Source organism: Brassica oleracea, chromosome C1 (assembly GCF_000695525.1).
Source record: "Brassica oleracea var. oleracea cultivar TO1000 chromosome C1, BOL, whole genome shotgun sequence".
Classification (NCBI taxonomy): domain Eukaryota; kingdom Viridiplantae; phylum Streptophyta; class Magnoliopsida; order Brassicales; family Brassicaceae; genus Brassica; species Brassica oleracea.
Genome location: NC_027748.1, coordinates 29492131 through 29514213, shown reverse-complemented (window position 1 = coordinate 29514213; position 22083 = coordinate 29492131). Strand labels below are relative to the sequence as shown.

The window sequence follows — 22083 nt, the reverse complement described above, 5'->3', positions numbered from 1 at the left end:
CAAATATGTAACGAATACTTATTTCGGTGAGATCTCTGCCTCTCCGGTGTTTGTCACTCTTCGACAGCACCATAGAGGATCTTCATCTTCTTTTCTTTCGTATAGCCTTTATGTGGTGTTATAGAGTTTTTCGAAGTTTGAATGTTATTGGTAAGATGACTGTCACAGATTCAGCATGACACTCCATCGTCGATGACTAATCAAGACTACGGCGTGGTTCATGTCCCTTGTGGTTTTGGACTAGGTTGTCTGGGGTCGGCAGTTGAGGTTCCTCATGAGCTTTGTCTACATCCTGTCTCAATCCGTCTTCTGATCATGTTTTTTTATGGGCTCTTTTCTTTTCGTTTTCTTTTATTATCTTATGAACCTTCTAACGGTTTGTCTGAGATGATGCTAGTCTTCTTTGAGATGTTATATCCGGGTTGTGCTCTTATCTATTTCATCGTTCAGGGCTAGGGCTTCCCTTCTGCTCTTGTCTACAGGGAAGAATGTTTGTTGGTCGGGTTGGTGTCATTCTGGTTCCGCTCCGCCTTCTTCTCGGGTTTGTTTCGCTTGAAACTTGTGGAATAGAGTTGGCTGAATATTTGGTTTGTTCCTCATGTTTCTGCCCTTTTTCGGTTTGATTATTGAGTAGTTCGAGCTTGTTCGCAATGTTACTTTGGTTATGTTTCTTGGAGCTGAAGTCAGGTGGCAGCTTATTGCCACATGCGTGACAAAGAAAGAACGCTATCAGTCCTTTATTGTGTGCAATGGACATGCGTTGTTAAATCACCTCATTGTGTGTGCTTCAGTAAATACTTAGAGTTTGGGATATGCTTTCCTAAAACCCACTGAATGCCACAATAGCTAACCCTCAATGGATCCCCACTCTCTATTAATGAGGTCTTGTCTTTGACTCGCTGGAATTCTTCTGTTACACAATGCCTATTGGTATCTTGATCTTTCTGCAACTTTTGTTTCTTTGAATTTGTTTTTGGGTGCTTTTGGCTATGTACGAACCTTACATTTTCTATTCAAAAATATTAATGTTAAAAAAGATACTTATTTCAAACGATTCAAATAGAAACAATAAATAAATTACTTCAGCGGATCAAACTAAATAACAAATATCTTGGAAAATAGTAAATACATACGCGGAGCTCAGCCATACTTGTTCTAATAGTTTCAAAAAAAATTCCTAAAAATCATAAAAATTACATTAGATTAATTTAAATATAGAAGGCGTGTGATTCTATTGTTGGCTCTCTTTTGATTTGTCAACGCATGAAAAAACTTCTGCGTTTCTATCCCCTTCCCACAGCCAAAGGACTTTACTCTTTTGTCTTCAGAATACTTCCTCAGCATTAAGAGCCTCATATAGTTCTTTCCATGCTTCTCCCATCTTCTCAGTGGTTGAATGGTCATTTGAATACAATTTTCAACTTTTTGTTTAAGTTCATCCACTTGTTTTCAGAATTTATGTTATATTCTCTCTTCCATTGACTCAAATCTCTGCGGCAACTCGATATATGCTCCATAGTATCTGTATCAGTCGGGAGGTCCATTGAGTTTCATCCTTCGAGAATAACTTGCTTAATTTCTTCGCTATCCAAACATCGTTTATCAAACCTGAATTTTTCCTTTTTCTGATTGGTTTGGCAGGAATGTTTGCTAGAACCTGACGATGATCTGATTCCATAGACGCAAGTACTTAATAGTAGAATGAAGAAATTTATTGTGCCAATATTCATTTCCTACTGCCCGATCTAAATGACACCGGACCGTTGATTGTCCTTTCTTTCCGATTCACGAGAGCATATTTCCAGTAAATAGAAACTCCATCATTCTGCAGTCATTTAACATATGTTTGAAAGGTTTTTTGGTTGAAAAATGTGTAAGGCATTTTCACACTTAATCTGTTCTTTCTAAAACATGATCTTTTGTCTAATGATTGTCTATGTCAATTATATGAGTATTTGAGAAAATACATTTATTTGAAAATCATACAATACTAAAAGGAGAATATCCTCCGCTCTCAACCCTTCCACGTAGGCAGATTAATTCAAGCCAATAGGGGAGAGCCACCTCATCAAGATCATTTCTTTCTTCCTAAAACGAAATTAAACAAAGAGCTTTGTTTTTCATAGCCCATTTAAACTTCTGTAATATGTGTTTTACGGAACCCAAATATAGGCCTAAAATTTTTAAACCCAAATCTCATCTCCAAAGAATTTTTACCACCAAAAGACCCCTTCAGCTCTTTCACCATAGCCAAGCAAACATAACATCTCCGTTACAATTTTTATTACTCACCATCTCTCACCACTTACTACATCAATTATTCATCTCTTCAACATTGTAACAAACGAACGAAAACAGACTCCTCAAATTTCCCCCACTCATTATATATATATTCCATTCCCATCTTACAGTGTCGGCCTATTCTACAATCCAGCCCAACAAATGGAACGACGGTTCCGGGATGGATCTGACGACGAAGGTGAGGTTCAAGATTTTTCTGGAAAACTATTTGGTATGGAGTCGGGGTGGGTGCTGATATTGAAGTCAACGGAGAAGAGCTACAGCTCACTAAAAAGAGATTAACATGAAGAGATCTGATTTTTCTACAAGATTAAGAGGTTATTTTCAGATTTGTGGTGTGGTGAATTTGCTCAGAATATTTGCGATTATTTCTAATGCTTCTGTGTTTTAATTACTTTTTCCCGATTTTGCTAAATCATATTTTAGTAAATGAAGCCATGTGGTAATGTATATGTGGCACTTTCATTATCTACGTTTTGTTCTTCTCATGTGATGTAGATGATTTAGAAGATCTTTCAAATTTCAGGAGGGAGGAGTATCGTATGTGTGATTGGCGGAAATACGGATCAGTTGGTGCAACATTGCTTAAGATACATCGATAACCTCAACTCAGGAAACCTATGTGATTCATGCATCTACTGAGTAAGTTTATTTCAAATATCCTTTGCTGTCTTTTTACCTGTCTTTGGTAAACGATTATGCAGAGTCCTCTGTCCGTAGCTCAAAACAAGTAAAGTATTTGCTTCTGCCATAATGGAGATGAAAATCCATTTGATTTTACTTACTCTGTTCGGTAAATGTGTAATATGAATTTTACTTTTTTAATCTGCTTTGTTTTCTGTAACAACTTCAATGATTTGAATTTACGCCTTATAGTTACTTTCTGAATTGTAACCTCGGGTGAATAGGTTTGTTTTAATCTTTCTTTGATGATACACAGACTTGAGAAGAAGATCACATTTTGGTTTACCATCTTTCTTTGGTGATACACAGAGACTTGATAAGAGATTTTGGGCAAAATTGCTATTAAAAGATCCTTTTAAATATTTTAAAGTAAGCCCACAATAAAAAAGTTTTAGTTTTTTTGGTTAAATGGGACTAGCATTTTAGTTTTTTGTGAACCTTCGGAGCAATACATACAAACACTTCTTCTGAGTTTTAAAAGTTTACACTTGATTATAATATTTTTTTTCCTTAAATTTACACTTCTTTGACGTCTTAATCAAGTAAGTTTGTTTTTTTTTTGTTAAATGATCAAGTCATATTGATTATGAACAATACAAGCAGTCTTCTCTTATCAAGTAGAAATCACATACGTATTGAATTAGCAAAGAATATATGTGTTTTCAGCGTAGGGGATAATTGCAGAGATTTATTCGGAGTTTCTACATATATTTTTTTTCTTAATTCTACTTGATATTCAGTCCGGGAGTGTCATATGTTAGGGGCGGAGCATCGTTTGGCTCTGTTTTTGATGTGCAACTCTAGAGGTTATAGAAACAATATCCAGTTAATGATAGCTGCTAGATTTATGTCGAGGGAGTTATGAAAGATTTTACTTTCGGTTAGAGTGATGGGAGAAAGCAAGAAAACCTCAAAGTTGTTTTTTTTTTTGAAAAGAACTCAAAATTGTTTTTCCACAAGAAAGATGTCTGATTCATTCAGTTCTCTGCTTCTTTCTCATATAAAGCAAACGACAAGGCTAAAGAATAAAACCAAAAAAAAAACATAACTTTGGAATCTCAAAATGATCAAATTTCCAATATCTTCAGGAGTCTCTTCTCAAGAGATGTCAAAGGAGGTGAGAGGTAAAGCTTTTGGTGTCTTCTCTGTTCATAACCCGTCCCAGCAAAGGCAATCATCAGAAAACAAAGATGAAGAACGATGAGATAAAGAACGATGAGAAAACACATAGTCCTAGGGAAAAAGGAGAATAAGGTTGGTGAGGGGAGAAAGAAAGATAAAAGTAGAAGATGAAATTGTTTTGGAGATCCTTCAGTGACAAGTTTGGAAGCAGTCTTCAAAAGTTCTTAACGGAAGAAAAATGTCTCCTCCCAATCGTTAATCTTGGCGTTGCTTCATTATAGCTGACTCCGATTTATAGTATCTATGTTTTTCAATCACAGATTTCCTATTCTCAATTCTTTTTTAAACTACCGTTAGAAGTTCAGATGATCGAAAGGGTTGGATTATGTTTATTTTGTGGGACACTAATTTCCATAACAATTAAGATTAGCGATAACTTTGGTGACCTGTATCTGCAAAACTTTCAACATATAGTAAACTTAGCAAACTAATTAGTACCAGTGTACTAAAGAACCAATTGAATTTTTTGCAGACCCCAAAATACTCACTTTTTATAAAAAAAAATATTTAACAAAATAATAAAATATACATATAAAATTAATTAAATATACATATAAAATTAGTCTGCGGGTTGTAAAGTGTCAGTAACTCATGATTCAGAGAACTCCTTCATTTGATTGTTAGTAGAAAATAGATATTGGCTGATTTAAAAATTAAAAATAAATTTTAATTATTTGTAAATTTAATTTTTTTCAAAAACCAAACAAACAGCATAAATGAATCAAAAATATGGTTTAATTAATTATTTACTCAACCTCTTCACCATTTATATATACATATATATATATATATTATTACAAAGGTAATAAAATTTAATTTCATGTCCACTGTTAAGTAAAACAATACAAAAGAAGATAAGTTCAAATTTGTCTAATAGTTTTATATCTATAATCAATCTAAATATATTTAATATGTATTTATTCAAATATAAATGATAGAATGATAGAATTATAATTATATATAGAAAAAACGCGGGCGTAGCCCGGGATAGCTTCTAGTCACCCATAAAGTTACATCAACAGAAGTTAAAACATAATGATATGCACGAAAAAATTGAAAAAAATATGTTGAGAGTTATATTAAAAATATTTTAAATCGAATTAGTTATTGAATTTAACAATTATATCTAACCCGAACCTTAAGTACTTCACCAGATAGATAAACCTGGTCTGAGCTAACTCTTCCAATCATTGAAATCGAGTCGCTATTTAGGAAAAGGAATTGAACCCATGAACTGAAGACGACAGTATTTTCAAATGAAGAATTTGATGTTAAAATATAGCAAATATCCAATAAGACCATACAGCTATGTATATACTTATTTGCTAATAACTTTTTCTTAAAGCTGATAATTATGTTATTACGTGAGAAATATTTCATACAATTCTATAATCGACAAATGTACATGTCTTATGAGGATTTACGTGTGACTGTATCATCTAAACCGTCTTATAGGATCCACGCTTAATGGTACTCTTTTTGCTATACTGCAGAGATCTCTTATAAGTTTTTCTCCATCATACATAATTTCGTTTTTTCTGAGATTCGAAACGCAAACCTTCAAATGTAAAAGCATTAATGAATCATTATTCAAATTACCGGACCAAATGGACTTCCACGCCGACAACTATCTAATGAGGCTAGCGTGGGATATTACTTAATATAAAATGCTAATTAGGTATTAACTTTTTAAGGAAGCCGCCACCCAAATATATACAGTTAACCAAAATTTCTTCTTTTTTTTGAGAAAAAGTTAGCCAAAATTTCTAGCAAAAGAATCAATGATATCATAAAGCTTTTTGGGCCCCTATCGATTTTTTTATATATGATGATTAAGAGTTTCACTAGTATACAAAATATAAGCATACAGTTTAACATTTAATTATGTTAATTATACACGTATAGCTAATGCCACTATATATGTTTGTCCTATATCCTGATAAAAAGTACTTGGGTCATATAGTTTACGAACTAAGTAAATATATGCTTTTAATAAGAATGATTCTCAAATCTTCACAAGTGGGGGATTAGATAGATATCTATTCTAGATTTGCTATCCAAAACCACTCGTTTATATAAGCCTTTCTATAAAAAATTCTAACGACATTATATCTATATATACTATCCACCTTCCGCTAACAGCTAACTACAAGATATGCTATAAATGCGACAACGTGACTGAAGATTTGTTTTCTGCCAAAAATTATGGCTATATGTTAATTAGCGACTTATATTTACTATTGTTCGAAATAAAAGCATGATGGATATAAGCGAATGATTTTTGTAATAGCATGGCACTTGTTCTATTTTACGAAAGTATTGGTAGTTTAGTGGTCGTGGTCCTGGAAGGAGATTAATTCCTTTATGTTCCGGATTCAAACCATTTTAGTATGACGTACTATTTTTAAAACACAGTTTTAAAATACTGATACTCGGCGTATGTGGAAAATTAAGGCATAAGATCCAAAACTTCCACGGTAAATAAAAAATAGCAGGCACTTGTTATTGTTAACCAACCATATTAATAGCCCACCATAAAAAAAAAAAACTGAACTTATTAAAAAGATGAAACGCATGAACGATATGGGAACGCACATATTATGGTGACCTCATAGATAGTAATATTGTTTTAATTCAAATAAAATAAACAGAACTTTTTGATCATGCTATCCATATAGTGGACCAAAGGGTTGGACCATATATCCAGACTACAAAATCTTATCTAACTCGTCTCAAGAAATTGGCAGATCCGAATATTTCGATAGAAGGTCATATGTACAGAATGACAAAATAGTTCTCATGTAACTCATGTTTCCTTAGATCAAACTCATGTGACTAATGTAATCGGCATGAAAACATAGTCTACTCTTAAATCAAAAAAACACTTTTGACTCATCTTATTTTACAACAAAAGCATTTTACCATTGATTCAAAAATGTTGTTTATAAAGCTTGCTAAAAAATATACAAAAGGAAAGAAATCTGTCTTTTTTGGGTATCTCGAGCAGAGAAATCTGCTTTAACGTTATTGAGATGAATCCGTCGAACTAACTCTTCAGATATTAAAAAATATATATATATATATCTTCAGATATTTAATTTACGTTAGAGAGCTCGTTTGCAAAAGCATGCAATTCTCTCGGGCACACAACCATTCAGTAGCGTGTAGCCAAATTTGAACATATTGTTATTACGTCTTATCAAACTTCACATTTCTATACTACGCCCTCTGATTTGAAGCATGGACAAATTCTTTAGTGACTTTCTAGAGACTAGAGACCTAACAAATCATACATTTGTTTATGTTGAAGGTACACATGATCCTCACATTTCGTTTTCTCAACCTTTTTTTGCCACTGCCCTTTTTAATAGAAATATTATCAAGTCAAAGAATAAATTCAACACATACATTATATTTTTTTTGTTTTATTTTGTAAAGACATCAGTATCATTCCTACATCAGTAATTATATAGTTTATTGTATTTCAGTTTCCCTTTAATCATCCATCAAAAGAACGTTCTCATCAGGAATATTAAGGATAGGTTGATCGAGTTAATCGCACTTATAAAAGTGTGTTAGTACAAATCCAGATAGAGATAACGTTTTCTCGTACGAAAATAACTGTTTGTAATTTAAATTCCCAACCTAGAATTTCGAATATTGTTTGCTTTGATTAGTAATGTTTTACTGCCGTGATACATCGTATACCATTTCATGTGTAACCATCTGGTGGCACTGGAAGGTAATACCACCTTTTTAGCACATCACCAACTTTTACTACTATTTTGTATCGTTTCTAACTATGCTGACATTTCGTATTTCTCTTTTATACCATCCATCCAACCTTCTATGTTTGATTTTGTACTGCAAACTTAAGTTTCTTTTGTTAATAATGGAAGCTCCGTATTTTAGCTCTGTAATCTCTTCTAGGGCTTCAATCACTCTTTAGAAATTCTAATTTCAAAAATAACATTCTGTAGAAAAGAAGATCTGTAACCATGACATAAGTGAACCAACCCTTCACACTACTACCAAACCATCAAAGTTTTGGTTTCTTACTTAAGTTGAATATTTGGTCTTAGACATGTGTAACAGTATAAAAATTGGAATGATTCCAACATGGACGGACGAAAAAACCTTTTTGTTTTATAGATTATCCATAATTATGGGAAGGTTTGAACTGATTAACTTCTTATCCGACTTTTGTTTCGTCATCATCAAGTGAATAACCTTCTTTAAGTGACTGGAAAGCAAGAAACGAGCCTTTCAGGACGGTTGTTTTCGAGTTAGATAATAGAGAATAAACGTATAAAGAAACAACATAAGCAATAATGCTCTTAGAAGAATAAACTTTGTCTGGAAAGAACATTAGGTAACATAGTAAAATCACAAGATTAAACGTAATAATTATAATATATTATGAGGGTATAGTCATAATCAGGCTAATCTTTAGGAAAAAAAATAATTTATCTCACCGGCCTAGCGTTATGTCGGTTTTGTGTCTTTTAGTGATACACAAGAGCTTGGATGTTTATTTTTATTTTTTATAAATAAATTTTTATTTGTATTAGTTATAATATATATTTTAAAATTTATCCATTCAAATAATTGTTTAATATGACATTTCTAAACGCAATAATTATATTTTTTATATTCAGTAATTTTATAATATCTTCTAAACCATCAATCGTATGATCAATATTTTTAGAATATGATCTGTATATCCGAATAAATGTATTTTTTGTATGGATCAAAATTTTGTGATAATATATAATAATTTTTTGTATATACTATTTATGGATTAAAATTTGATGATAAAGTATAGTAAAATTGTTGTATATACTATATATTATGTATATATGGACTTAGTAAAATAATTATCGTATAATGTATGTATTTAATTATGAAATTTATATATGGAATTAATTATTTCCAAACACACATATATAAAATAAATAGGAAAAAAGAATAATACAAAAACTTAGGTTTATTAATTATTGTTGCCATAAATTTTTAGTTAGAATTTGATTTTGGAAATACATTAATTAAAGAAAAAAAGACAAAAAATCATAAAAGACAAGTTAATTAATAACTTCAGTGGCATGCCATTGTAAATAAGTTGAAAAATTAAGGGATATTTTATTTTTATACTTCTCTTTTAATAGTATAGATAGATGTCGATTTCGTTGCTTTAGTAGATTATCTAAGGCACACGGAAATTTTGGTGGGTATAAGATGATCGAAGATGTACAGAAATTATCAAATTATATCCTTTTTATAAAATTTGATTTTGTGTATGTGAGTGGATTTTCTAATCATTTCGGTAAAAGGTGTGGTCAAATAATATAACAAAATATCAAATTTGGTGCAAATGAGTTTTAAAGAGACAAAAGACTTTAAAAATGATCGAGCGCAGGGATAAGGAATTCATGAATACTTCATGAAACATTTTCATATATCCAAGCTTGTAACATATGAAAATTTTAGGAGAAACTCAATAATTCTGAAGTTTTCTTACAGTTTAAATCCTTTGTCTGTACCAGGGTATCTTTCAAATAATTTGGAAACAAACGAAGTTGACACACCACAACACACATTCAACTACATTTTTTTACAAAAAGAATGTCTAGTACAAAACGTAAGATTGGATATATATACAAACTAATTAAGCAAATATAATGCATCCTAATCGCCAGTGACAGCAAATCTGGTTTGGCTGTTAAACACTAAAGACCAATCCACCTTAAGCTGCCTTTGTTACTTTGACAAAAACCCATTTTTATGAATTGTAAAATAGATTACGTACCCTTTCCTTTGATTACTTTATTAATTGCTCTTAAACCTTATACCTAACGAGTGAGACGCTTTGAATACATTTCCTTACCTCAACTCAATTGGTTGAAAGAGAGGATACATTTTCTTTTCCATATACTACATTCCAGTCTAGTGAATGGATTGAAAAGTCTAGAAGATAGAGAGCGATATGAATATTTAGAAAATGAGAGATGTAGTAGAAGTGAAAAGCTTGAGGTTGAGAATGGTGGGGTTCATATATCATCATCTTGCACACGAGTGCCAATACAAATCTTTTCTTTTTTTGCCAAAAACAAATCTTCTTTGTTTATATAATTAGTGTTGGTAGGCAATTATTACATCATTCTTCTAAAATATTCTTTCTGCTTTCTGCTACGAAGTAGAAAAGAACTATATTCCCCCACAAATTCTTATTGCATCACTTAAGTTTCATTTCCGAATAGCCTGATTAATTATTTTCAAAGCTAGGCACATTAGTTTTTCTTAATACTTAAATGTATATAATGAACAACATAAACATAACATATAAGACTATCTATAACTTTAACAACGTGGCCATTAGTTTTAGACTACTATACTATCACAACCGGTCTTTGAGTCGAGCTAATCAAACTTATGATAGAGGCTGCAAATTTGATCATTTATTTTGGTCTGTTGTTTACATATGATGTTTTTTATTATTATACGTGGCCACGTTAAACTGGCCAACTTATTATGACCTGAGTTGAAGGCTTGTTTGGAAATTTTTGCAAATCATAAAAAATTTCCAGCTCCTAGTTAAATTTTGTTAGTAAAATATAAAATTTCAAGAAAACGTTTAAATAAGAGTCAAGAAGGTAACGGCTTTCTAATTTTCTTTTCTTTTGGTAACAGAACGGGTTTCTAAATATTTTACATAAAATCTGTGAATACATGCTAAAAGATAAGAAAACACAGGATTATAACCATGTGATCATACCCTCCTTTAATGAATCAAGTATATTATGAAGTTAGATTGCGTGAGCTGTAATTGTCGTACATAAACCTGCTTTTGTCACGACTTTGTTGCTGTTAAGGAGCTAGAACGACATACTGGTGTCGATCTTTTGTTGGTTGCCCATATCTTCTTTCTTCTGTATTTGAGCTTGAAGAAAGCATCCTTCTTACCTTGTGTCTTTGCTTCACTACTGTTTACAAACCCCCTTTGTGGCAGGAAGAACATACAACCCAAGTCTACGAGAAGCAAAGAATGGTTGCTGCGTTAAGGAATTTGTGAAAGTGCCATCAAATTGTTCAGCACCTGGAATTTGATGAACCACTAAGGCACGAAGTACAACTCTGTTCATGAACATAGTGAAAATCCGTATAAAAATGTTTCGGTCTGATTGTGTTGAATTGGATTCTTTGTTAAGTAAACCACATATATTTTATCACTGTATACTCCATGTATGACTAGTAACGAGAACCCCATTTATCAAATAATAGTAGCAATCAACTTCAATTTTACAGCCCTATCGGACAAAGTACAATATTCTGCTTCAGTGGAAGAGTGTGAAATTGTGAGATTGCGTATAGCAGACCAGGGGATTAAATTTGAGCTAAGAAAAGTGTATAAACCCTAGTACACCTCTGTGTCTCTCGGTAACAAGCTCAATCACTCATTATAATCGTGAATAGTGAAATCAGTATTACATGCAAGGTTTATTCCCAGTCGATGTGCATCTTTAAAATAGTGTTGAATGCACTTTAGATTGGAGAAGTCATCGATTTAGGAGAATGCATCTTCTAGCAGACATAGTTCACCGCATATTGTATGTCGGGTGTACTGAAGCTTCCCAACAAAACTCCAAAACTACGTTGATTTTGAAAACAACTCTTCCTGACAATGCATTTTACCTAGTTGCAAAGGAAGATGGGTAAGCATTAAAGCACAATCAGCTATTTCCACTATGATGCGTAAGTCTGATATATGATTCTCTTGGCATACGAACAGATCATCCCTCTGAAAGTATGGTTGGATACCAAGAAAATAGTGGAGAGGAATCATATCTTTCACTACAAGAAATAGCCCGATTTGCAAGAGAAAAACTCTAAAAGTCCCTTGCAAATGGACATTTGCGAGGTATTTGATAATGACGGTTTTTCCTCGCAAATCTTTATTAGCAAATTGTTTTTTGGTTGCTATTCCCTCACAATATTTAGCACAGTTGCTTAGAATTCGTGAAGGAATCAAAGTATACCTTCATAATTTTTTAGTAGATTTGCAACAGAGAATTTACCCTTGCTTTGTCCAAAAAAAAAATAATTTACCCTTCCAATTCCCTAACTAATTTACAAAGGATTTGCGATGGATCCAAAATACACCCTAGTAATTTTCTAGTAAATTTGCTACGAATTTGCGAAGAAGCAAGAATTCTCCATCGCAATTTCATAAAACAAAATTTTCTTTACAAAATTAAATATATAGATTAAAATTATTAAAAACAAAGAAATTATAATTAACATTAAATCTGAAATTCAGCACAAAGTTATTAAGGTACTAGTGTTAAAAAGAATCTAAACGTCTTCGGATCTGTCGTCTTTGGCTTGAATCCTAGAAGGCACGGTACTGATCTGAAGAATGCTCGCCAAATTCGGAATTTTTTTTCAGCCAGATAGCCGAGAACGACACTGTACCTATGCATGAATCTGACTATTTTATTTCTTAATCACGCCAGCTTGATCTTTGATAATTGTCTTTGGATAACCGCTGGCAGAACCTCTAGAAGAAAACAAAACAGGAGCGGTAGCAGATGCTAGATATTTCTTCAGTGAATCAAGTCCATACATTCTTTCCTTGCTACGGATAACGACTACATGTCAATTTAAAAACTGTCAAAATAAAAAAATTATTTAAAAACTTTAATAAGAATGTATTCAATTCAATTCTCAAAATTTGAATTCTCGATATCATGTTGTAATGGTAACAACCACTAGCCTTGATTTACTTGTTAAAAATAAAATAAAAAGCCATCAGTGAGACAGTCATAAGCAAGAGGATCCTTGAAAGGCCCCGACCCGGTTTTCCTTACCTCAGTACGACCTAGTTCGCTTCCCTCGACCAAATATGGTCCCTACCCGATTTTTTCCTAACATAGGATTTTATTCCAGTTTTCCTCTATGAGGTTCAATTCAGTACATACGCCCCTCATCAGAAACCATCAAGCCGTCTACAGAACCAGCCAAACCAGTCTCCTCAGTACTCGCCATCCATCAAGGAAGATACGCATCATAAAGCCCGCGGTATGAAGGACAACTCGAATTCACAAGAGCCCACGCAGAACACAGATTCGGTATGTTCCCTTCCCGTACTATACATGATCAGATACAGTATGCCGATCTATTATCAGTACCCACGCTTCATCCCTTCGATCTAGTATCATTGTCTCTCGATATCCCAGTCGCGATCCGATCGCGTTCAGATCAGACGGAGTCTCAGTGCGCCAGACAGACCCGCGGCCATTATCTGAGACTCCGATCGGCCTTCCGGCCATCTCCCTCTCTTTCCGGTCAGTTTTCCTCTCTCTCGGTTCTTTCTCTCCTGTTATATGTCTGGAAATCGTGTAGAGACGAGATCCCTTTCTGTTCCGCGGAATTTTCATTAAAAAAGAGTTTGGGCGGTTACATCTCGGCCTTAACCGTCCATAACCATCCCATAACTGCTTATGCGCCCCAAACCCATCAGTGACCGCTCTCAGACAGTTTCTTATCAGTCCGTAACCGTCATTGACGGTTTTCCCAGTAACTCCGAGTAGTTCCAACTGCTCTTGAACCGCCTTAGCAGTTCCAGAACTCAACTGTCTGTCAACCGTCTCAGTCGATTAAGGAGTCCAGTAACCACCCGGAACCGTTTTGTAACCGTTCTAGTAACTGATCCCGCCATTCTCCTTAGCTAATCAGTTCATGTTCAGCTCAATATCTGTTCCCGTCAGAACGTATACCAGTCAGTCCACACATTGACTAACTGATCTCGGATGACAAGTCCAGCTCCCTCGTCTGAACCGTTCCAGCTTAGTCCGACAAGCTCAACTGCTATGTTCGGACAGACAGTACCTTCTTAACCTGACCAGTACTATCCAGATGACATGTCCAACATGTCTGTCCGGCTTGATCAGTCCGACCTTGGACTGATCCAGTTCAGACTACGGGATGGGGATGCTACAATCCTCCTCATTGATATTGCAAGAAGCCGGCAGATCTATGTGATAGACATCTGTTGGACCAAGGCCCGTGTTCATCTATGTGATAGACATCTGTCTAGGAAAATGTGAAATTACTAATTGTGCTCTTCATCTTTATTGAGAATAAAGTTTGGCATTTTATTCGTTAATTTTGATTTGATTCTTTATTCGTTTTGAATCGATCTGGATATCTATAAGTCTTCGTAAAAATTATTTTGAACATAGTGGAGTTCTCTCAACTCTCCTTGTTTTGTCAATATCCGTTAAAATGACACATCATAAACAAAAGTTTCATAGTCGGATATCTGGCCCAGTTCAACATTTATACAAATAGAGATGTATATCTACGGTTAAATATAAAACTTTAAAAGTAAATTTATGTAATAATTATTTTAATATATAGTTTTATTATTTTAACATACTATTTAGAACATAGTGGAGTTCTCTCAACTCTCCTTGTTTTGATCTCTCTCATCCCTTGTATATTATTTGTGAAACATTACAACTTATTTTTGTAGCCACGTGTCATCACTAGGATGATGCTTAGAATTATTAGAGAAATATGTTTGTACATCTAATTATATAATAAGCTTTTTATTAAACTAATCATAAATTCATTATTAATGTCATTTATTATTTCCTTAAATAAAGATTACGAAATTGCCTAATGTGGCTAAAGTATATATGACAATTAATGATTTTGAATAATAAAAATCTGATAAAAAAGTAATGTATCTTCTATCAAATTTTTTTAATTTTAAACTATTAAATAAATTAAACAACAACAATAGACATAAAATAAAAATTTAGATTTTTATGTATATGTTATATTTTGAATTTTTACAAACAGCTATAAATTACTAAAACTGTTAAAAATCTCATATTCAAATTTTACGATCAATGGTTTAAATTGTTTCAAAATTTACTTTGAACAATTTTTTTGATAAAAGTTTTGAACATTGACAACTTATCTTTTTTAAAATTATAAATTATTAAAACTATTAATCCCACAATGAAAATTTTGTTATCAGTAATTTAAATTTTTTTCTATAAAAGATACAAATGATCAAAAAAACTATATGAGTAGAAATCATCATTTAATAGACATTAATATTAAAAATATACTAAAATATATTATCTATGTTAGTATCATTTAAATTTAATAAAATATCCTATCAAATAAAAAAAAATATTTTTTGGATTAATAAAATTGATTTATATGTTTGCACCAATTTAATTATATATTTAATAGTTACTGACTTTTAATTATTTAATATATATTTATTATTTCATAATATGTAAAAATATTTAATACATAAAATAATTTATATATATAATGTTGATTCCGCGCAAAGCGCAGATGTTAACCTAGTACATGATAATTGATAACTTATTATAGTAAGAATTAGTTAATTAGGTTAAAGATTCTGACGACTAAGCCCACATAAACGAATCCATTAACTTCTTTGTGAAGTGGGGTTTCAGTCGAGCTAATTTTTTGTCATCCGACTACTCAAGAATCTTATCAAAGGGTTTAGGATATACCGGTTCGACTAACCGGATCAGGCCGAGTTACACATTGGACATTTTGTAACGTAAGGGTACCATTTTAAAACAAAAAGATAAATAGAGGGACAAAATGAGAAAACTATGCCGACGCGTTGATCGGATTTAGCTCGTTTCCTTCCCTCTGCTTATTTTTTTCACGATTCACTGAACCACAGGCACACGGTGGCGCGATTGAAATTCAAATCGGGAAAAATTCCATCGATACTTTGCTTTAATCTTCGATTGATTTTGCACCTGTGAGAGCCGAGATCCGGAGTTTCTTCTCGAACGAAGAGAATGCAAGCGAGGCATGGGCAATCGTCGTATCGAGATCGGACGGACGAGTTCTTTGGTATCGTTGAAAGCCGGAGGAGATCGATTGCTCCAGCGGCGGAGAATAATGTGCCGTACGGTGGTGGTGGGAGAAGAAGAGAGGATCCGAGATCTGCCGCGGCAAATCAATCGGAGTTCAGCAAGAGAGCTTCTCTGATCGGTTTAGCTATCCACCAGACGTCGCAGAAGCTATCCAAGCTTGCTCAACGTAAGTTTCTATTATTCGTAGAGTAACATTTGAGCAGCATAGTCACTGCCTTGCCTGCACAGAAACATGATTCTTGATCAGCTAATCTCGTGGCTTACTTGCTTAGGATGTGATTAGTGGTGTTGATTATGATAGCAAAATCTGACGTTTGAGCAGCATAGTCACTACACAGAAGCATGATGATTCTTGTGTACTTTCACATATTTTCGTTATTGTTTGTTTGATGGTGAATTTTTCGAGCTCGTATATTTGGATAATACTTCAAAATGTTTCTTTGTTATAGTTGAGTCGAAGAGTATAGTTTATTAACTTGTCATTTTGTTGGCAAAATCAGTGGCAAAGGGGTCGTCAGTTTTTGATGATCCTACGCGGGAGATACAAGAGCTGACGGTGGTTATCAAACAAGAGATCTCTGGTCTAAATGGCGCTTTACTCGACCTTCAAGCTGTACGCAACTCCCATAATGATGAAAGCAGCATCTCTAGAGACACAACTACTCACTCAGCAACCGTTGTTGATGATCTAAAGAATCGCTTGATGGACACTACCAAGGAGTTTAAGGATGTTCTTACTTTGAGAACTGAGGTTCTTTTCTTTCTTTGTTTCCTTTTAGATATTTCTACTTTTGAGTAAGCAATTAGTATTTTTTTTTACTGAGAGCTATCATTTACTGGTCTGGTATTTCAGAACATGAAGATTCAAGAAGATCGAATGAAAAAATTCTCGAAAATCTCTTCGAAAGAATCAGCAAACCCATTTGTTCGCCAACGCCCTTTGGCTTCTAAGCCTTCACCTAGTCAACCTGCTCCTCTTCCATGGGCAAATGGCTCTTCTTCATCTTCATCTCAGATAGTCCCTAGGTAATGTATTACTAATCCGATAACCATAGTTTGAAGTTTCAGAGTAGAACATGCCTACTTCTCTTTTAATCTGGCTAAGAGTTTAGCCCAAGTTAGCATTTATAATTGAAGACCTTTCTATATGTTCTGAGTTTACAGTAGGCAGGGAGAGGCCGAATCCTCACCACTATTGCAACAGAGTCAACAACAACAGCAGCATATGGTCCCGTTGCAAGACACATATATGCAGAGCCGAGCAGAAGCTCTACACAACGTAGAATCAACAATCCATGAGCTAGGCAATATCTTCACACAACTAGCAACCATGGTTTCTCAGCAAGGGGAGATCGCTATCAGGTTCGTTAACACCAAAACCATGTCTTAAAATTCACTGAATATTTGTGGAAACTTTTAAGTAATTTAATAAGTTGTGGGTTGTACAGAATCGATCAGAACATGGAAGATACATTGGCGAACGTGGAAGGCGCACAGAGCCAACTGGCTAGGTATCTCAACAGTATATCGTCTAACCGATGGCTCATGATTAAGATTTTCTTCGTACTGATTGCTTTTCTCATGGTTTTCCTCTTCTTCGTTGCGTAATTTCGAGAAAAAGAAAAAGATTTTAAACATCAAGTCATCATTCTCTTTTCTTCCGTATCTTATTGACATGTAAAGACTAAAATAGAAAGGGATCTTTATGCTCTGTTCAGATCAGTGGAGATATATATTTTGCCTTTTTATGTAAAATTGTTCTAACGTTTCTCAAATCACTTTCACTGCTATTATTCTACCATTCACAGTTCCGTTTCTCAACTCTATTTTAATTTCCATAGATGAGAGAATATTTTAAGACTTCGAGACGACTTTCCATTTGGTAGGTGGAGTAAGTTCCGAGATTGGGTTGATAAAATGGAACATGTCCTTGTGTACAAAGCTGCAACACAAGAGCGATCAATTTGTTGAAAGTAAATACCATAACATGTCATATATTTTTAGATAAAACAATCAAGTGTAGTCCTTGTTCATACGTTTAGCTCTTCCACTTAATGACTTAATGGCTTGAAGAGATTGTCCACTTCGGTTTCTTCTACCTCGTCTAAGATTTGCTGGTTTTCATTTGGATTCTGCAAGAAAAAGCCACCAATGTAATATGAGCTTAGAGTAGGCACAACAGAGAACATAGACCAAAGAACCCGGAATGAAGCTCAAGATTATCATAGTTGTGCTATACTCAAAAATCATGTGATAGAATTACAACAAAAAGATGAAGGTAATGTTAAGACCAAGATTTGAGGTTGCACACAAACAAGCGTAGCTGTTACAATCTTGTTTCAATCCAAGTTCATGCGGGAGTTTCTTAAGGTGACGCGGCTGCGTCAGTTTATTGAAAGGAACTACTAGTTGTTCAAAGAATTCTAATGCGGAACGAGAACAATTTTGGGCACTAGAAAGTACGGATGAAAGAGAGACTCAAAGATGTCTGGTCAGCTGCAGAACTTGGTTGGACATAACCCACAATCAAGATTGTCGATGGTGAACTAGTACCTAAACCCAAAGATAAGTGGACAGAGGCTGATAAGTTACGATTCAAATTAAACTCCAAAGCGATTTCTGAAATCTTCAATGCTATTGATTCTGATCAGTTCAAGCTTGTTCAATGATGTTCTTCAGCAAGGACGTATGGGACACATTATTTGAGTACTACGAAAAAACTGATATTGTTACAAGAACAAGATTGGATTAATTGGCTTCTCAATTCGAGAATCTACGAATGTCTGATGATGAATCAGTTGCAAGTTTCAGCTCGAAACTGAGCTCCATTGTTAATGAAGCTATCGTTCTGGAAAAACGCTACAAGGACAAAAAAAAAGGTTAAGAAACTGATTTGTTCTTTACTTGAGAAGTTTTTATCCTACAATACAAAGCATTTCTTAAAGCCAGAATGAAGAATGCTGAGATGAATTTGTCACAACTTGTTGGTATTCTTAAAGCTGAGGAGATGAAGTCACCTTCTAACCAATCTAAAAAGGTCAAGGACATTTCGATCACTGCCAAGAAGGAAACATATCAGTTACAGCACTACACGAGAGTCTGAATTAGAAAGTTGAATATAGTGTTAGTTTGCTGGCTCGGAACTTTAAATACGCACTGAGACGAACTGAGAATGGCCAAGGAAGAAGCTATAAATCAGATCGTGACAAGAATTAAACGAGCAGGAGAAGTGATGTTCGATGCTATGAATGTGAAGGGGTTGGACATTACATATCGTAATCAGAGGTCCAATCAGAGGATGCGGACACATCACTTACAAGTTGGTTGTAATTGGGTACGAAAATGTAAATGTTATGTTTGTGTTGGGAAAGATAGCGGATAATATTTTCTTCGGAAGGTTAAGATGGAATGTACACGGTTAGTGTTTAAGATAACATTCTTATTTTAGGAAAGAGATTTTCACTAAGACTTGTGTTTGGAGATTTCTTAAAGACTCTTAGAACTCTTTATGAAATGTTTTCTCTCTATTCTTTTTCTTGATTCTTGGATGATACAAATAGTTCTAATCACCCCTATTTATACTACATGTATGTGTATATATGTAGTTAAATATATTTATGATGAGAGTCAAATGGTTAACCAAAGTAAACCAATGGTTTGGAGTAAGAAGACGTGATATTATAATTGTTCCTAAGTTAATGGAATTGTCTTCCACTAGTGATGTGTGATAGTAATGGGTAGTTACTTTGTCTTCTTCTATATTTATAGATATCGATGTATTGTGAGTAAGGGATATGAAAAGAAAATTGCAGTAAAAGTGTTTCTAAATCTTTGGGTTCCATCATTTGGTATCAGAGCAAATTCTCTTAGCTTTGAAGAGGGGCTTTCATTGGCATCAAAGCACATTTTCGTTTCTGATCCGGACCACTTTGTGGTATCAGAAACTCCTATCCTTGTTTTGATTTGGACCACAATTTGTGGTATCAAAACTTCTTTATCCAAAAAAAAGAACTTGTTATATAAGAAATGGGAAGCACACGAGAGTGCATTGAAGAATTCAAGATCAATCTCCTCAGCAAAATGCATGATGAGATACGTGAAGAGCTGAATAAGATAGCACAATATTGGGAGGATCACGCATCAACTTGGCGTCAGAAGATGGAGACGTGGAAGACAAAGATGAACACTCGTGATGGAAGAGCCAATGGTGATACTGCATCTCAACCGGCTAAGACGGAGATGAGGACGTGGAAGACGGAGATGGAGACGGCAAAGACGGTGAGAAGGGTGAAGAGATCAACCCAACCGGCTAAACATATTGTGAAGGTCGCAACGGATAAGCAGATCATGAGAAATCAACTCGACAGGTGACTTCACCACTCAAACGATCTGCAACGTCATCACGGAAACATCAACAAGCTCGACCGGTTCTGGTTAGACGTCAACATCTCTCTGCTCAGGCCAGAAAAAAAAGAAGGCATAGCCGATCTAACTCGTCTAAGCCAAGAACTGAAGTTAGGTCTACAAAACCTCCAGAACATGGTCATCTACCTCGATCTCGTTTCTTACAGTGGAGGTTACGACTTTCATCACATGTGCTTTGTAGTTGTGTGAAGGTGGTCTTGTCTCTAGCATGCCAAGATGTTATCAATAGAAAACGGCCATTTGATCGTGGAAAAGTTAGGATCATGGAGAAGCTGTTCTCTGAGATTGGTATGAACTTTGGGGACAAAGTTCTTTTAGAGGGTGGAGTATTGATGAGAGTCAAATGGAAGTAAACCAATGGTTTGGAGTCAGAAGACGTGATATTATAATTGTTCCTAAGTTAATAGAATTGTCTTCCACTAGTGATGTGTGATAGTAATGGGTAGTTACTTTGTCTTCTTCTGTATTTATAGACATCGATGTATTGTAAGTAAAGGATATGAAAAGAAAATTGCAGTAAAAGTGTTTCTAAGTCTTTGGGTTCCATCATTATACAAGTGAAGAAGCAAACTCTAACATGTTCTAGATTTTTCTAAATTATTATCTTATTTCAAAATATCTAACATTAATTATTCTACTCCATAACTTTCTCTCTTATTCTCCATAATTCTAGATAATTCTTTCTCCTTGTGCTCTTCTTTTGGGCTCTTAATATGGATCATAATTTTGGGTTTTGGGCTAATGGAGGAAAAACCAACAAATCTCCCATTTTCCGACTTAGCCCGAAACTGTTGTCATGCCGGTGCCTTTGCAGCAATCTTCAAACTTCTTGATCGGTAATACCTTGGTCATAAAGTCTGACCAGTTTTCGTCGGTGTGTACCTTGTTGAGATGTATGAGCTTCTCTTCAAGAACTTCTCGGATTCAATGATGTCGAATATCAATGTGCTTTGAGCGAGAGTGTAACGTTGGATTTTTTGCTAAGTGAATAGCACTTTGATTGTCACGTAGCATGTTGTACTTGTCTTGCTTTACTCCCAACTCAAGCAAGAAGTTCTTCATCCATAGCATCTCCTTGCACGCTTCCGTTGCTGCGATGTACTCCGCTTCAGTGGTGGATAAGGCAACACACTTTTGTAGCTTCGATTGCCAAGAAACAGCTCCCCCTGCAAAGGGAGTCACGGATCCTCATGTCGATTTCCTTGAAGCTTTATCACCAGCCCAATCTGCATCGGTGTAACCGTTCAACTCCAATTTTCCATTTCCAAAACATAGACACTTCTTCGTTGTGCCTCGTAGATAGCATAGGATCCACTTAACTGCTTTCCAATGTTCTTTTCCTGGATTGGCGAGAAAGCGACTCACAACTCCTACGACATAGGCAATGTCGGGTCTGGTGCACACCATAGCATACATGAGACTACCCACTGCTGATGCATATAGGGTAGTCTTCATTTCCTCTTTTTCTTTCTCACTTGTTGGACTTTGTTTCGAACTTAGTTTGAAACGTCCACCAAGTGGAGTGCTCACCGGCTTTGCTTTGTGCATGTTGAAT

The 22083-nt window shown here is 34.6% G+C and overlaps 1 protein-coding gene and 1 long non-coding RNA gene across 3 annotated transcripts; both read left to right on the top strand.

Annotated features, from left to right (window-relative positions):
• The first annotated feature begins 2250 nt into the window (after nucleotides 1–2250).
• LOC106299627 lies at nucleotides 2251–4477 on the top strand. Its single transcript, XR_001261824.1, has 3 exons — nucleotides 2251–2618; nucleotides 2828–2943; nucleotides 4074–4477. It is a non-coding gene; the product is annotated as an uncharacterized LOC106299627 (long non-coding RNA).
• Nucleotides 4478–15804: 11327 nt separating this feature from the next.
• LOC106323028 (syntaxin-32-like) lies at nucleotides 15805–17878 on the top strand. 2 transcript variants are annotated; one of them, XM_013761197.1, is made up of 5 exons: nucleotides 15805–16269; nucleotides 16604–16854; nucleotides 16957–17129; nucleotides 17271–17465; nucleotides 17552–17878. In XM_013761197.1, exons 1-5 carry the CDS (start codon nucleotides 16026–16028, stop codon nucleotides 17709–17711), a joined length of 1023 nt encoding a protein of 340 aa, XP_013616651.1. In that variant the 5' UTR covers nucleotides 15805–16025; the 3' UTR covers nucleotides 17712–17878. The 2 variants fall into 2 exon arrangements, with proteins under 2 accessions (XP_013616651.1, XP_013616644.1); XM_013761190.1 differs by having other exon boundaries at nucleotides 15807–16269; nucleotides 17268–17465.
• The last annotated feature ends 4205 nt before the right edge of the window (nucleotides 17879–22083 follow it).